This window comes from Melospiza georgiana, chromosome 2 (assembly GCF_028018845.1).
Source record: "Melospiza georgiana isolate bMelGeo1 chromosome 2, bMelGeo1.pri, whole genome shotgun sequence".
Lineage (NCBI taxonomy): Eukaryota > Metazoa > Chordata > Aves > Passeriformes > Passerellidae > Melospiza > Melospiza georgiana.
Window position 1 is genome coordinate 743217 of NC_080431.1, and position 17853 is coordinate 761069.

A 17853-nucleotide genomic window follows, 5' to 3' on the forward strand; every position below is an offset into this window, starting at 1 on the left:
CAAGCCCTCTTTATTTTTCAGCGTGGTATTTCTAATTGTTTCCTTTTGTCTCCAGCAGTGTTGTCCCCAGAAGCAGAGCACCTGGGGATGGCAGAGGGGACATCAATTAACTGACCCTGCCAGCTGGGACCCGGCACAGCCCTCTGCCACAGGGGACACCCGGGTCTGGCCTGGCACAAAAACAAGGAGCTGCTGCCCACCTCTCCAAGCTGCACAGGGAGCTGCAGGAGGAACTCCCTCTGTGGTCCTCTGTTTCTGGCTGGTGGCAGCACAGGGCTTTAAAGCCAAAGCATTCCAGCTGTGGAGCTGGCATGCCCGTGTCACTTGTCACCTCTTGTGTGCTGCTTCCTTCTCCAGGCCCTCACTGTCTTCTTCTCACCCTTTCCCCGATTTCCTGAGGAGTTTGGATTGGCCTGGCAGCCTCACAAGCCAAAAATAATCCTGCTGAGGCAGCAAACACTGCATTGCTGCAAGGCATGCTGTGGGAGCGATGCACACACCCCAGCCCACTTGGATGCCATTTCCCCTGTGTCATTTTGGTCATGCCCCAGAGAGTGCCACCCGTGGGTGCCCATGCTCGCCCACTGCTGTGCCAACACCAACCCACACCACACTCCCCAAATCTGGGCCAAACCTAGCACCCCAAAGGGAGAGGGACTGGCCAAGGAACTGGCCACGGAGAGACTGGGGAGCTCCTCCAATGCAATTGGAATTACTGGGAAATTTGCTGCTTTTTACCTTTTCCTTTGGAACGCTCACTCGAAGGTTCCTTGTGACCAGCCTGGAAAAGCAGCTGGTTATGGATGCCATAGGGGAAATGGGAATTGTCCCCTCAGCACAACACGAGCAGAGCCTTACCTGGGGGCTCCTTCCCAAGCTGGAAAAGCAGCAGGAATGGCTGTGTGTGGATGCCATAGGGGAAATGGGAATTGTCCCCTCAGCACAACACAAGCAGAGCCTTACCTGGGGGCTCCTTTCCAGCTGGGAATGCAGGACCTCCTCCCGGGTACCACCCTTCCCACCTCGCAGCCCTCCTGTGACCTCTCCACACACCACTCTCTGCAGCTATTTTTGGTTCTTTTTTCCTCCAGTATTTTATTTCTGACAGGCATTTACAACGTTCCATTCATAGAACTAAAAACATAAAAATAGACCTTCTTTCAGCTTATAAAAGAAATATATAAGAACCTTTGACATAGACATGTCATGACATTATGTACAAGAGCCACGGTACCTTGCCAGTACCAGCCTTCCAGTATTTGAGTGCTGACTGCCTCCCCTGGGAGCAGCCCAGGACAGCCAAACCCTCCAGCACGTGGGACACCGACAGGTGATGGTACAAAAACAACCAGGTGGTCATACAAAGGGGGTAGAAACTCTTCTAAAGCTCTTACCAAAAGAAACCAGGAGATAGCAAAAAGTTACTAGAGAAAGCTTCCATAAGTCAAGTATAGTGCACCAGAAACCAGGGGAGGGAGGGGAGGATGCCAGCTGGGACACACAGACAGTGATGGATGTTTCGGGGGGAAGGGGATAATTCTTGTTATGTTTTAAAATATAGTCAGAGTGGATTTTATAAAATATAATCCTAAGGCTATTATAAAATTTCAGGTTCTCAAAGTACCTAGTGATGTGTCAAACACCAATAGATACCGACAAAATGAAACAAAATCTCATATAATCTTCCTTCTTTTTTTTTCTTTTTCCTATAGGTGAGACTGCAATGGGGAAAGCTATATAAATCCTAAAAACAAAAAAAGTGCTATTTTGTGTTTCATATTTGGAAGTCTACTTAAAAACCACAAGATTTTTGTCACATTTTACCCTGTTTTAGAGGTTTAAATAAAAGATTTAAAATGTTAAAGAAGTTTACCTGTGTAGAACTTTTTTGATCCTATATTGCAGTGGAAAAGCTTTTGTAAAGGAATTAAAATACACTAGTTTCACCCACAGTAGGAGAGTGGGCTAGGTCAGTTTTTTGGCCATGAATTCCTTGTCCCCCAAGCCCAAACTCTGCCAGAGAGAGTGGGGCAAAGGGATCTGTGCCTCCAGCAAGGGCACGCCACAGATCCCTTTGCTCCACTGCAATTCAGTCACGTCATTTTATTTATTATTCTTTTTATTAGCTAACTAAACTCCAGTCTCAAACATATACAATAAACCTTTTCCTGAAGAAAGTTGTACCTAAATAAGAGTTTTCCAGTTCATATTTTAATATAAAACCACCGTTCCTAACCCTCTGCAAAAAGCTAGCCTCGTATCCTAGACGTGGAGCTACCCTAAATCTCTTACCCCTTTGTGCCCCTGCATCTCAGGTAAAATACAAAAAAATATCTCTTCAAGTGTTAAATTTGGATCTCTTCCAAGAGAGTTTGGCATCTTTACAAGAGTATGTAAAACTAGAGCTTCCAACATTGACATTAAATTAGACCAGCCACAGACCAAGAGGACTGAACACGACATAAATCCCAAACCTTTCCTCACACGTTCCTAAAATACATGAATATTCTCTTACATTTAGAGAGGGAAAGGGAGTCAGAGTACTGTGACTGTACAGGTTAAAAAGGCAGTTTCCTCATGAAGGAGATAAGCCTACGACCGACGGCTTTCACCAACCCCTCTGTCCTCGCGCTCCTGCCGGAGCCCATTGGCTGCACAGAGGTTAAGACACCCAGAGTCGTTTGTTTTCCAGTGATTACGTTCTCCCCGTACTCAGATTCAGCCCCTGATTGTTTTAGAATAAATAAAGTAGTGTGAAAGCCCTTGGTTATCGCAAGACAGGACCTCAAGCTCATTTTGTTCCCGGTTTTGAGCGTGGCCGCATGGCTTGGGGCCGGCAGAGCTGCCGCAGCGGCGCGTGCAAGCGCGCGCCCCGCGGGGTCACGGAGGGCCCGGGGCCGCCTCAGAGCTCGGTGTTGAGCTTCCTGCCGGGCACAAAGTCCTCCCGCCGCACCCAGATGACCTCCTCGCCGTGGGGCTCGGCGGCGCCGTTGATGGCGGGCAGGGCGGCCTGCTTCCTCAGCTGCGCCATCCTGGCGGCGTGCGCGTCGCCGGCCGGGCCGGGCCGCAGCGACGTGGCCTGCAGCCGCTCCCGCAGCTCGCGCTGCGCCCCGCGCGCCGCCTCGCAGAAGTCGTCGTCGTCGCTCAGGATGTCGGTCTCCTTGATGTCCTCCTGCTCCTCGTACTGCGCCAGGTCGAACTGCTCCTCGACCCAGCGGTCAGTGTCCCCTCCCTGCGCGGGCTCTTTCTCGGGGCTGCTGCCGTGGAGGGCCTCCGAGTCAATGGTAAACCTGTTTCGGGCCAGCCGCCGCCTCCTCCTCCCCAGAGACTTGCTGGGGGCTGACACTGCACACACAAAGATAAAACCCCACAGGTGTTTTACACACGGCACAACTCTGCCCTAAAGCTAAGTCCTGTCTGGGGTGGGCAGGGCCCATCACTCCCATCTCCCTGTGGCCATGGATCCTCACCTCCTCGCCATGAGGCCTCTGCGGCCACGGGAGGAGTTCCTGCTGCTCAGATCCACCGTGCCACAGATCACGGCCTGTGGATCCCCTGTGCCACAGGTCACGGCCTCTGGATCCCCTGTGCCACAGGTCACGGCCTCTGGATCCCTCATGTCACAGATCATGGCCTCTGGATCCACTGTGTGACAGATCACAGCCTCTGGATCCACCATGTCACAGATCCTGGTCTCTGGATCCACCATGCCACAGATCACGGCCTCTGGATCCACTGTGCCACAGATCACGGCCTCTGGACCCACCATGCCACAGATCACGGCCTCTGGATCCACCATGTCACAGATCGTGGCCTCTGGATCCCTCATGTCACAGATCACGGCCTCTGGATCCCTCATGTCACAGATCATGGCCTCTGGATCCACTGTGTGACAGATCACAGCCTCTGGATCCACCGTGTGACAGATCACAGCCTCTGGATCCACCAGGTCACGAATCATGGCCTCTGGATCCACCATGCTACAGATCATGGCCTCTGGATCCACTGTGCCACAGATCATAGCCTCTGGATCCACCAGGTCACAGATCATGGTCTCTGGATCCACCAGGTCACAAATCGTGGCCTCTGGATCCCTCATGTCACAGATCATGGCCTCTGGACCCACCATGCCACAGATCATGGCCCTCCTGAACTGCTCCTCCTGAGCACGGGGCAGCCAGCCAGCACCGCTCATCTGCCTCTGCTCCGGCATCACCGGCATCTGCTCCGCTCAGCTTCTCACTCACAGCCCCTGCTGCCAGCACACCCCAAAATCCAACAGCTTCACACCTTGCACAGGGACATCTGGGCTCAGAGCAGCTTTCCTACAGCTCTCCCAGGAGATAGCTCAGTGCTGAAGATGCTGCAGGGAATTACAATCCCTGTTCAGGCTCTGCTGCTCCCTTCCCCACTTCTGGGTGAGGACAAAACCAATCTCCCAACTCAGAAGAGCTGTCAGAAGTTCTATCTACTCAGCAACTGGCCCAATTAGCAAATTCCCATCCTCTTCCCAAGCAGGGGTAAATCCTGCAGGCACCACAGTGCTTCAGGGGCACACACAGAGCTCTGAGGTTGGAGTTTCCTCCCCTGCACTGAACAGCACCTCAGCACTGCAGGATGAGTTTATCCAGCTCTGCCCTGGGGTTCAGGTTGCATTTTAACATCCCTGAGCCTCACAAGGTGCATTAACTACAATTAGTAGTTCAGCTCAGCAGCTGCAAATTTTATCTGTAGGGAGAGGTCTGGACTCCAAGGTGGGATTTCAATCCCTGCAGAATTCATGACACAAATGCCCCACAGAGCCAATCTGAAAGGAGGTCTGGCATCTCCAGCAGCACTGAGTGAGAAGCTGGGCTCAGCTGGCGCTGGCCTGGCCTGCCCTTCTGAGGAGGCACAGAAAGCCTGGCTCTCTGCAGGGCTGGATCTAGTGAGGAGAACAAGAAATACACAACAGACCAGAACAAAACACGCAGCTGTGCCGTGCACTTTGGGGCTGGAAGAAAATACTTCTTCCCTCCAGCATCTAGAGTTCTGAAAATGAAAACCTGCTTTTCCCTGAAGTCAACTGAAAAGGAAAATCCATGGTTTAGGAGAGGCCATTACAAAAATAGGAGTACCAAGTGCTAACTTCTCCAAATGTGGGAAGGAGGAGGATGTCCCCTTTAGCAGTTGAGCTGGAAAGGATCAGGTGGAGGACACCCACAGATGCCCCTTCAAACCAAGCTCAGGGCAGCTGTTTTTCCTTGTGCATTTTAGTTCAAAAGTGCTCAGGTGACCCCAAAATTCTGTACATGCTTTTCAGGATCACACAGCTGCTGCTCTGTTCAGCTGAACCCCAGCTGGGAGTAAAGTGCACAGCCAATGGGAGCTGCCAGGAATCCCATCTCCCTTCCAGGCCAGAAGCACTGCTCTGAAGCTGAGCCTCGAGTGCAAAGCAAGGGAAGTAGAGGCAATTTAAGGCTCTCAAGGAAGTGAAGCATGGGAAACCAGCAGTGTTTACATACACAGGAGAGAATGCTAATCCTAATATACACGTGACAGACACCACTGTGTGTCCTACAACGCTGCTGGGGTTACTGGGATCTTGAAAGTCTGTAGCCCTACAGTACCTGCCCTGTTCATGGCTGGCCTTGCACCCTTTAAAGCACACAATCTTTTTCCACCAAAAGGAACATATTGCTGGGAGGAGGGCAAACTTTCAGTTTTAAGGAGCTGTCTTCTGTGTTTGTCCCGCAGGATGGAGTGCACCGCCTTCAGAAAGTCCTTCCTGTGCTCTGGAGAGCTGAAAAAGAGGTGGGAATACAAAAGGCAGAGTTACCCCTTGAGAACAGCTAATAGCTGTCTGTAAATGAGGTAAATAATGGCCACTTCTGTGATTCAAGCAGTGCAAATTGACTGGCAGGTGCTTCCCCAGAGAAGCACCTGAACCCAGTCTTTTCAAAGCAAAGCTAAACTCATGGTGACTGCAGGGGGCATCCAAGGAAACCAACACCCAGGTGATTAATAAAACATTCAGCCTTTCAGCCCTCTCGAGGTTTCCTTTCCCTGCAGTGCCACCCACACGTGGCTGTGTCCAGTACACATCCAGTGTTGCTCAGTCCATCTGTCCCAGCGAACACACCCACAGCTGCACAGCTCCTGCAACTCCTCCTAGGAGTAGGAACTGGCTTGGCACCAGCTCTGTTGGATCCTCATGAGTTCCAAGTTCTTCCCTGAACACTAAAAACACCATCACCACAATGGATGCTCATTTAAGTGCAGAGGTTGGGAGCTGGTGCCATGAAAGGAACCAGCTGAACACAACACCTGCCATAAAGACCCAGTGCTGCAGTTTAACTGGAAAATTGCAATAAGGCCTTTCCCATAAAGGTGCAAAGCTGATCAAGTTCTTTTCAGAGGTTGTACAAAATTCTACCTTCCAGAAGTTAGGTTTGAACACCCTCTCCCCACTCTCCCTAACTCTCCCTAAGAAAGGAGTTCCCAACTGCTGGAGGTGCAGCAACCAGACCTTTATCCTTATGGTGCCCAGAGTGACCAACTGAGGGCCAGCCCCAGTTCAGGGAGATGTTATCCCATCCCTTCTCCCTCCCCTCAGTGAAGTCTGAATTCAATTAACTTCAGCTCTTCAAGTGAGCTGGGATTTATCTGTTTGCAGCAGGCTTTACTTCAGTGGCACAGCAGGAAAGGTAAATACTGGATCCAGTTTAACAGTTCCCAGACTGCCTCAAAAGTACAGGCACAGGCAAGCAGGGATGCAGCTGTGAAGGCAAACAGAAAACAGGGAGCCCCACTTACCTACAGCAGAGGTGAAATGTCCTTTCTGGCCTGCCCTCAGACTCAGATTTGACGTGGACAATCTCACACACAGAATTGGTCTCTGCATCTACAGGGAAAGCAAAGAGAAATTCATGTCTACCTTGACATGTAAGTGCAAAGCATTCACTGCATGCCCAGTGAGGGTGCCCAGGGCACACACACACACACACTGCAAGCCTGGCAGATGGCAGGTTTAACTCCAGGGACATTACCTGCACTGGCCAGGGCCCGCACCTGCAGCGCTTCCAAAGGGATCATGTGGCGGAACCGGAACGGATCCCAGTCTTCATAGATTGAGGCTCTGTGGGATCCTCCCTGGAAGGATTTCAAACACTGTCAGGAGAGGACACACCCTGGGGCAGGCAGACAGTGCTGTGCTGAGGGCTCCCAGCTCCAGAGCTGCTGCAACCCTGGTTTTCCCGCCCCACACCTCCCTCAGGGCCTCTCTGTGGGCACCTTGCTGGAGTCTGGACTAAAGCAGCCCTAAGGCCCCTCAGCTCTCTGCAATGCCCTCCAGAGTCACCCAGCCCAGCCCTGGGTGCACACACACTCAGGAATACATCAGAGTTTGGCTTTTCTCTCTGAAGTCACCCCGTGCCAGCTGCCTTTCCCCTCCTCCAACCCCTCTCTGCTTTATGCCACAAGTAGGGATCACCAGTTTCCCTGTATCACTGCAGACTGTGCCCCTGTGGTAGCACTGCCAAGCTCAGCTTTAACATGGAACCCCAAACTCCAGTGGGATCCCTGAGCCACTCCTGATGGAGCTGAGAGCAGCCAGCACTTGCCTGGTGGCACACGACACCCAGGGCACTGTGTGAGGTGACAGACATTAATCAGCTCTCAGACACTCACACTGACCAAGGAATCTAAGCCGAGACACACATTCACAGTGACATCTTCATCCAGGACAGTCCCACAAACAAAGGATAAAGGAATGCTTGCTGTGCCCACCCAGCTCCTCAGACACCAGGGACCACACATGCCAGAGCACATTCCAGTTCCACAGCTTGTGGGAAGCAGAACTCCATCAGAGCCCCAGAAATGCCCATGGCACCACCCAAACAGTCCCTGCACACTTACCAGTTTCTTCTTCTGTTTGGAACCATCCTTGTACACAAGGACCACGGCAGTTTTGAACACTGGAGGAGAAAGTGAGAGACAAAAGCTATGGAGTCACAGAATCCCAGAATTCCAGGACAGCTGGGGTTGGAAGGGACCTCTGGAGATCACCCAGTCCAACCCCCCTACCAAGGTAGTGTCCCTGGAGCAGCTGACACAGGAATTTGGGATTTTTGGGATGTCCCCAGAGATGGAGACTGCAGGCCTTCCCTCCCTGGGCAGCTGTTCCAGGGCTCTGCCCCCTCCATGGACACAAGTTCTCCCTCAGGCTGAGGTGGAACTCGTTGTGTTTCAGTTCATGGCCACTGCTCCTCACCCTGTCACCGGCAGCACTGAGCAGAGTGTGGCACCATCCTGTGACAGCCTTGGGGATATTTGTGTGGGTTGGTGGGGTATCTGTGTGCATTGATGGGGTATTTTTGTGGATTGAAGGATTCCCTCTCAGCCTTTCCTTGCTAAGAGTGACCAGGCCCATCTCCCCCAGCCTGTCCTCAAGAGCATCCATAGGGCTTGGGATGGCTCTCCTCTATTCCCAAGCACACAAACCTTCCAGCTGAGCCAGGAACACTACCAGAGAGCAGAAGAGAGCCCTGCAGCCAAGAGACAAGGCCAGGTTTAAATTCCAGGCAGCCCTGGGGAAGGCAGTGCTCAGACACTCTCAACATCTGCTGAGGCACAGCTGCCAGTGTTAAATGTGAATTGTGCCACTGTTTAAGGCGTGTGAAATGCAAGTCCTGGATACAAACCGAACGCTGCCAGCTCAGGTTCCTTCTTCCACTTGCCCAGGGAAGCAGGAGGGTTCAGCCATATCACTGTGTTATGCAAGAGCAAGTCCCCCATGGAAAGGTCGGCCACCTGCCAACACAGGCACAAAGGCAAGGCTTTGAATCAGCTCCAGGAATGTGATGGCAGTCTGCAGCTCAAGGAAACTTGCATCAGGTCTAGTCCTGAGCAGAACTGCCCCCAGCAAACTCTGGGGTATTTCATCAGCTGACTGCAAACAGAGGCATGTAAACCCTTAATTAACGAGCATAAATTAGGGTCAGTTAAACTCAAGAGTCCGGCTCTTGGAAGTCAAGGTCAAACCCAGATGTTTTCTTTGCTTTTTGCTCCCCTTTGTCCATTTTTCTCCCTAGCAGTTTCTTTGTGTTTTGTTGGAATATCTAAGCACATGTTCAGTTTGGGGTGAGGTTTAGAGGCTGCATCAGGGGCAGTGGCCAAAGCAGCCCTCCCCACAGCTGCTGTGGCTCTTGACCTTGCCCAAGGGCTCCTCTGTGACACCACACTGCTGGGAACACACCAAGAAAGGAGTTCCCAACTGCTGGAGGTGCAGCAACCAGGCCTTCGTCCTTATGGTGCCCAGAGTGACCAACTGAGGGCCAGCCCCAGTTCAGGGGGATGTTATCCCATCCCTCACCCTCCCCTCAGTGAAGTCTGAATTCACTTCTTCAGCTCTTCAACTGAGCTGGGATTTATCTGTTTGCACCAGGATTTACCTCAGCAACACAGCAGGAAAGGTAAATATGGATCTAGTTTAACAGGCACCAAAATAACTCTAAATCTGATTGTTACCTCTTTTTTCTCCCCTGTTTGCTCCGCTATGAGTTGGTCAAACACTGCCCCATACTCTTCATGGATTTTCTGCATTTCATTAATGTGGCTGGCAACTTTGTTCATGGTTTTGATGGCCACTGCAAGAGACAGGGGATGAGCAGAAGGGATTTCTAACCCTCCGAGAGGAAGGGATGGGGGCAGGTTCAAGGGCAGAGGTGAACCACACAAAAGTGGGGTTCAGTCCTTACCATCAAGGTGATAATGCTCTTCACTGTCCACGTCAGTGAGAGCAAAGAGCTCCTTGAGCAGGAGGGGGTATTTGAGTATCCTCTGGATGGGTTTGATGAGGTAAGACTCCAGGGTGGAGGAGTGCTGCCGGCGCGGGTTCTGGGCATCCAGGAACGCCTTGAAAGCAGTGTCTGTCTTGGCTGCCAGGTTCAAAGGAGGCATGGGATCAATGAAAAATCATGAGAAAGCAACTTTTCCAGGTTTAAATTGGTTTATCCGGAGGCATTCTGTGAGGAAGTGCAGATTTATTGGGCCTGCAGAATTAGATTTACGCCCTGCAGGATTTGAGTCACTGCCACTCTCCCCGGATGTGCTATTTAGGATTTCACAGCAGACATCCTCCTCCAGCAGGGCAATTTTTAATGGCACTATCCACAACAGAATCTCCTGAGCTGGAAGGACCCACAGGGATCATCCAGTCCCACCCCTGGCCCTGCACAGACCCCCAACAATCCCACCCTGGGCATCACTGGAGAGCTCTCCAAAGGCTCCTGGGGCTCTGTGGGGCTGTGCCCATCCTCTGGGGATGAACTTTTCCCCAAAATCCAGCCTAAAGCTGCCCTGGCACAGCTCCAGCCCTTCCCTGGATCCTGTCCCTGGTCACAGGGAGCAGAGCCCAAAGCTGCCTCTCAGGAGGAGCAGTAAGGACTTCTGGCCTGGCCTTATTTTAGATGTTCTAATCATCTGCTCCCTTTTAGCAAAGTCTCACGTTGGAAATTTGTGAGAAGTCACTGCTTCCAAGCCATGGTGCACCCACAATATTGGCAAGTCTGGTTCTTGTTACCTCATTAAACCTCAAAATGCAGCACTGAGTCACAACAAGCAGCAGGAGCTGGGGAGAGGCAGGAGCACAAACTGAGGCTAATGCTCCAGATTTTGGGAGCACAGGCAGACTGGACACCTGACTGCCATAATCCTTTCTACCTGACTGCTATGAATTTATAGAATTGCCATTTTCTCTGTTGCTCCCTCCACTGGAGCATAAGGAGGGAAGGAAGGAGGAGGTGGTATTTATAGACGCACAAATTATTCAGTGCAGGAGCAATTCCACACAATTGCTTTTATTGGAGTCATGTCCCCTGCTGGGGTTGGGAGCTTTTTGCAGGCAGTCACCTGATTTCCATAAAACAACTTGAGTTTCAAGTGCAAAAGCCACCTGCCCCTCAGCTGAGGACACCAAGTGACACCTGAAATACACTCCCAGGCTGCTGAGGAGATTTACCTCTAAAATAGAATTTTAAGTTCTGTTTATGCCATAATTCAAGCACAACACTTTCTCATTTATAAATACAGTCAGCAATAGAAAAGAAAAGCAAAAGAACAAGATCTACCTAGTCTACAGCTTTAACATTAGGGTCCTATAAAATACAGCCAAAAGAAAGCATGGATGTGACTAGCAACAAATCATTTATTGATGTGTTCCACAGAGCTGCCAAGTACTCTTTGCAGCACAGGGAATAAAAGTTTACAAGCAGAAATGAAAAAGGAAAAGTGCACAGAAAAAACCAAACCCCAAACCAACCAAGAAACAAAAAAAACTCAAAATTTTTGACTGTCAGACATGCAGATGTTGTTTGAAAAACCAGAGTTCCTCCCCCAATGGCATTGCTGCTACAACTGGAGCCATTTGTTTGTTTAATGTCTTGGCCAAAAAGGAATTGCACGGAGCACTGGTAGCTCCATGAGATTTACATTCCACAGGGGAAAACATCCCTGTGGGGCAAGCTGGCCCAGCAGCCAGACCACAGGGCTGTTCTCTCCCAGCCAGCAAGCCAAGCTCTGCTGGCAACTCTGCCACGGGAACTCCTCAGGCAAACTGGAGTGAGGGCAAGAGGAAGGACAGAGGGGAGACAGGGCTAAAATATTTCACCAGCTTGCATAAAACATTCTCCCAGGCTGATCCTCCCCAAGTGTGCCCCCATTCCTGCCCTCAGAGCTTTGGGGTGCAACCAGCATGACCACAACCAGCATGTGGCTGTGACACCTTGTTGGATTATGCACTTTTCTGACCAGAAATAAGCTGAGAGGCATTTTAAAAACTTGGATTCCACGTTCAGTCTCATGTGAAGGGTGAGACCATACAGATGTTAGAATTCACCATCACAATCAGCAGCCAACTATTTCCTAATTCCAATAAACTGTGTTTCTTGGCCTATCAGCTTTTGCCACACCATGCTGTAAATGCCTTAAAGCCAATCATCTAAATTACCCCTTGTGAATCTTATTACAATGCATCTTTCATAGTTCTATTTCTCTAAGGTATCCAGTCTTATTTACAAAGTAATCCTTTAAAACTTGTTTCTAGCTCCAGTTCTCTCTCAGCAATGTCTGTCCTCGGCATTTTTCTTATTTAATTCCATGGCATTTTTCTTATTTAATAAGAAATAATCTTTCATTATTCTAAGTCAGCATTTCTAATAATCTTTCATTCTTCTAAGTCATGAAATGAGAAATTTCATTTCTAATAATCTTTCATTATTCTAAGTCAGCATTTCTATCTCCAAGTTTACATACAGATACATACTATGTGAGCCTTCTGTCAAACTCTGAGAATTCTCTACAAAGCCACTTCCCACAGCAACTCAGAAGGGGCTCTTACCTTTCACCAGGACTTTGGGGACTTTAGTGTGGCTGGCACAGAAGGCACTGTACAGCTTGAACCTGTCAGCGTAGTACAGGAAGGATCCGCCCAGGGAGAACAACACTTTCTGGGATTCAAAGGAAAAAAGCATTAGTAAAAAGGCATTTAGTTACTTTGCCTTCAGCCAGGTCATCTGAAGCCTCCATCCAGCCTTTGGAGGACAGCAGAATGCAGGTTTAGTGTGTTTGCACACCAAGACATCACTGCTGGAGTGAGCCCAGGGTGGCACCAGGATGATGGAGCAGGGGGGATGGAGCAGCTCTGCTGGGAGGAAAGGCTGAGAGAATTTGGATTGTCCAGCCTGGAAAAGGGAAGCCTTGGGGTGACCTCAGTGTGCCCTTCCAGTGCCTGAAGGGAGCCAACAGGGAAGATGGAGAGAGACTCTTTAAAAGGGGCTGGAGTGACAGGACAAGGGGGAATGCCTTCAAACTAAATGAAGAGTAGGTTTAGATGGGATATTGGGCAGGAATTGTTCCCTGTGAGGGTGGGCAGGCCCTGGCACAGAGTCCCCAGAGCAGCTGTGGCTGCCCCTGGATCCCTGGCAGTGTCCAAGGCCAGGCTGGACAGGGCTTGGATTAACCTGGGACAGTGGAAGGGTGGAACTGGGGGATCCTGCAGGTTCCCTGCACCCAAACCGTTCTGTGAGTCCATGATTCGCCCACCAGGGAACAGCCCAGCCCTGCTGTGTGGATTCAGCCTCTGTAATCAGCACCACCAGCCCAGCCCAGCCTGGAGGCAGCCCTGGCTGCACAGGGAATTAACTCCAGAGCTGCACCTAAAAACCTCACTGCCCTCAGCAATGGCCAGAGCCCACAGAGAGGGCTGATGTGTCTGACCCTGCAGTGGATCAGGGCACTGAGGAGCTGCAGGCAACCCTCATCCCTCACAAACACACCAAGGGTTCACCTGCCTGGAAATGAGACGGTGTTTGGGGACAAACACAATCCCAAAACATCTTGGGAACCAGCCAGCACCTGGTGAGGGGCTGCGAGCACACGTGGGCAGCCTGGGGACAGTCAGGGGGACAGGGGAAGCAAACTGCAGAACTGAAAGCACTGAACCCCACATTTCCCTCACAGCCAGCTGCTCTCAGCCAGGCCCAGGGCAGAACTGAAAGTGAGCTCGGTGCAGCTTTGTGGCAAACAGCAGCACTCAGGAGATGGAGTTTTCTCTGGAAGGACCCTTCACTGGCACTCCTCTCTTGCAGCTCAGAGCACGCAGGGGCCAGAGAAACTATTCTTACAATAATAATCAATTCCTTATTCTTATTAATAATAATAATATATTTTATTATTATTACTACTACTATTATTCATCTTGTCCTTTACCCAGGTGAGTGGTGCTGAGAGCCAGAGTGGAACTCCCCAAAGGAAAACCAATCTATCACCTCCTTGCCAGGCCTCCAGCACCACTGCATCAGACACAAAATGAAATCTGTCTCCACATCTCCCTGGGTTTGAAGTGAAGTTCACAGAGCTGCAGTTTCCATTTCTACCTGTGCAGATGCACACCTGCTGAAAGGCACAAGTGTTTGCCACCATGGACTGGAAGTGGAAGTACAAAATTCCATGTATTGCTCTGATCTGTAGCCCCAGAGGGCTTCTGAACATGAGACTTGTCAGGGCAAAGATTTTATGTAACTTTCCATTTCTAGCATTTCCTGACAGCTGAAGGCAAGAAATCTGGCAGAAGGGCAAGAATAGAACCAAAAAGCACATGGTTGCTAGTGCTCTACATGGCTAAATGTAGCATAAACTACAATTGCAGCAGAACATTTTGCAGCAGCACCAGCAGCAGTTGAAAATAATGGAAGAAGATGCAGGTTTTTACATGAACAGTGGCAACAGTCAGAAAAATAGGTGGAGAGTGTTAATGGCTTCCTCAAAATTTAAACAATGAGATAATGCGAATAATGTGGTTTTAATATATAAAAGTAAACAATTATTACCTTAAATTGCTCAACTTTTTCAAGCTTTTCCAGGTCTGGAACCAGCCTTACTCCATCTTCCAGAGTTTTCAGGAACTCTACCTGGAATGCTACCATTTCAGTCAGGTTCCCAAAGAGAACATCCAGCTAATAAAAGGAGAAAAAAAGCAGAATGCTGAAAATATCACTTTGAGGCTAAATTGTGTTTTCTAGAACCGCAGCAATTCTCAGTGCAATTGTAAAACAATGTTATGCCAGGAAAAAACAAGCTGCAGACATCACTGAGCAGCACCTTGATGCTCCACTCAATCCATTATTTGAGAGAAATGGAACTCAGTGAAATTAATTTCAGACAAACAAGGGTTGACATACCTCATCTGGTGTGAGGAAGGTTTCTTTCTGTAGAGGCTTCAGGTACCTCTCCATCAGACAATTTAAATCCTAAAAATTCACAGAAAGATTCCCATGTTGGTCCCTCTGGGTATTGACTGAGGTGGGAAATTATGCTTACCTAATCTGAGGATTTTCCCTTTTTACACACAGCACGAAATAGCTGGATTTTGCACAATTTAAGACAGGAAAAGGAAACATTCACACATTTCTAGTTGCAGAACCAGATCCCAGTGAGCAGTGACTGCACACCAGCTAAGCCCAAGAGCCGAACCATTTGGAAATGCCTCATCCCCGTGGTTTCAGTGACATTTCAGGCATTGTGTATATTACATATAACACGTATTTATCTCACAGAACTGAGTGCAAGCGCAGCGAGCGCCCCAGAGGTGAGGCAGAGAGCAGGAGAGCCCCGAGGCCGAGGTCTCACCTTGACGTAGGTGCGCTCGGTCTCCAGCAGCTCACAGATGACCTTCCTGAGCTTGTCTGCGTCCGTGAGCTGCCTCGTGGTGCTCAGCTGGGGCCCGGCACAGTCCTGGGGGGCAGCGCTGCACTCACAGGGGTTCATCTCGTGCAGGCTGCGACAGAAAGCTGCCACCTGCTCTGTGCTCTGGGGAGACACGGGAGAGAAAAGAGCAGCGGTAATATTGCAAGTAAGAGCCAGAGGAACAAAGGCGCTGAGGAGGGTTTGCAGCTCAGCACTTGCAGCTTGGGGACTTCTCAACAGGCACAAGTGTCTGTTCTGCCTCTCTGTGACTGGGATAAAGGGAAAAAAAAAAAAAAAAAAAAAAAAAAAAAGGAGTTGCAGAATTCAAATTAATTGAAGCGCTGCTCAGCTCCATTCCTGGTCTCACACACATGTGAATTTTAATTAAAACAGGCTCATGACAAACTCACAGAGAAGCCCAAGAACAGGGAACCAAAAATGCCTGTGCAAACAAAAGTCACAGGCCGGCCCCTGGCAGTTCCCCAGGCAGGCCTGCAGCAGTGCTGGGAACAGCTCAGCTGACACAGAGGCACAAACCACTCGGGCTGGGCCATGGGGAAGCAGAGCCTCCCAGCTAAATCCCCTCCAGGCTCCAAGCAGAAGCTCTCTGGGCAAGCAGCTGTGTCCCCAGGCTGTGTCTGCAAATGTGAACTTCTTCCCCATAAGTGCCAATTCCCAGAGCTGCTCCCTCTCCCTGCTTCCTTTAATATTTAATCAGCTGCCTATATAAAAAGCCAGTTATCCTCACTTCACCCCCTTGTGTTAGATCATTTCCTCCCATCTTTCATTACACTGAAGAGTTTGGAGCAGGAATAGTCTCTGGTGTCAGTGATGACAGCTCCAGGCTTCCAGGATTGCCAAGGCACCGTGGGCTGCCTCCATCCCTCCCAGAGACCTGGAGGCAAAGAGCTGCTCCAGGGACCACAGCAGATCATCCTGCCAGAGCACCTCAGTCCAGCCTCAGTGATTTCTCTACTGCCCCCCAGTGCAGGAACTTCCCCATGGAAAGGGTTCCCAGGGAGGTTTGGGGTGCCCATCCCTCGAGGTGTCCAAGGAACTCCTGGCGGTGGCACTCAGAGTTCTGGGCTGGGTGACAGGGTGGGCACTGGGCTCAGTTTGGGCTCCATGGTCTCAGAGGTGCTCTCCAACATGGGTAATTCTGTGGAACAACTGATCCAAAATCAGCCTGCTCAACCACAGGAGAGAGCAGAGGAGAAAAAAAAAAAAAAAAACTAACCCCAAAAAAATAAAAGAGAGAGAGAAAATAAAGTGCATCCTCACCTTGCAGTGTGGAGACAAAGCTCTGCCCCTGGGACATCACTTTACTCCCACCCACTGACAGTTGTGATCTCCATGTTTTTAAAGCCCTGCAGTCTGCTCTCAGAGCTATTTCCTCTCCATGCACCTACAATCCATGTTAGGACAAGGAAAGATTTCCACCCCCTTCTCTCCGAGGTCTCTTGGGGCTGCAAATGCTCCCCTGAGGTTTTACTGCACAGCACAGGAGCAAAGATGCTCATTGCACAAAGGATCATTTTCTTCAAAACACTATTGTGAGCCAGGAACTGGCTGTCTACCCAAAAACGCCTTTTGGACACACTTCATTCCAGGGAAAATATTCCCCTTCAGTTTCTGAGGTTTAACTCAGGTGTGGAAGAAAGGAAAAACATTGCAGGTTGAAGGCAGGAGGAAGCAGTGAATTGGACCAGTCCATCTCCAGCTCACTCTGCTCCTGGCAGGTGTCACTGAGATTTGAGATTTATTAATCTTAATTATTCAATAATTCCTGTTGTATCTCAGCAAGGTTCCACCTATACATAATGTGGTTTTAAGTATAAAGCCACCCAAACTTTTGGATTAGATCAGATTTCAGCATGTGTGACCTTGATCCCAACAGCCCCAAATCCAGCAAGGGCAGTGGGTGAAACCTGGCTCCAGCACAGTTAAAACACCTTCCCAAGCGCCCTGCTCTGCTGAGAGAGAACTGACAGCTCAGATGTGACAACCTGAGCCTGCAGAGCCCCAGCACAGGCAGGCTTTGCTCAGCAGTGTTTGGCTTTGCTAGCATTACCTGAGGCAGATGTGTCCAGTGGTGCTTTGCTTTAAGATCCAAATGCACAAATAAATCCACTTCTACTGCACAATGCACAATCTGGAACCAAAGCCCCAAACAAACCAAGTGTTAAAGCAGTTCCTGCCTGCCACTCTGCATTCCCCCCATCCTGTGCAGCTCCTGCAGGGAAAGATGGGTCACCCAGAAAGAGAGCGCGAAAACGCGCTCGGGGTGTGAAGCACCAGCTCAGCGCTGAGGCTGAAATAACTGAAATAACTCCCAGAGGGATGTGCTGTGCCCCAGCAGGAGCAGCTACGCCCACACGGCAGGAAGGAAGCGTGGAGCACTTCCCAAAGCCTTACCTGCACTTGTGCACGCCTCATAGCCCGCCCGAGGGCTGCAGCACTGCCCTGCCCCACATCTCTGGGGAGCTGCCCACACACTCCACACTGCCGGGACAGAGTCACGGACACAAACCCATTCCTGTGCCTGCCCACTGACCCAACCGCTGTGCTGTGTGAGCACACCTGAGAGGGAAGGCCTCGGAGGTGTCTGCTCGAGGCTGGGGGCTCCTGCCC

At 50.3% G+C, this 17853-nt stretch overlaps 1 protein-coding gene across 5 annotated transcripts in view; it reads right to left on the reverse strand.

Annotated features, from left to right (window-relative positions):
• Positions 1–1068: 1068 nt before the first annotated feature.
• The window catches only part of TIAM1 (TIAM Rac1 associated GEF 1), a 144282-nt gene continuing 127497 nt past the window's right edge, over positions 1069–17853 (reverse strand). For all 5 annotated transcript variants that reach the window (XM_058019148.1, XM_058019145.1, XM_058019144.1 and 2 more), the window contains 12 exons: positions 15166–15345; positions 14718–14786; positions 14367–14492; positions 12377–12485; positions 9738–9917; positions 9508–9626; positions 8682–8790; positions 7897–7955; positions 7029–7131; positions 6796–6883; positions 5610–5782; positions 1069–3345 (listed from right to left, as the gene is read on the reverse strand). In XM_058019148.1, the coding sequence (XP_057875131.1) occupies positions 2903–3345; positions 5610–5782; positions 6796–6883; positions 7029–7131; positions 7897–7955; positions 8682–8790; positions 9508–9626; positions 9738–9917; positions 12377–12485; positions 14367–14492; positions 14718–14786; positions 15166–15345 (1758 nt within the window). In that variant the 3' untranslated portion in view covers positions 1069–2902. The remainder of the gene's footprint in view (positions 3346–5609; positions 5783–6795; positions 6884–7028; positions 7132–7896; positions 7956–8681; positions 8791–9507; positions 9627–9737; positions 9918–12376; positions 12486–14366; positions 14493–14717; positions 14787–15165; positions 15346–17853) is intronic.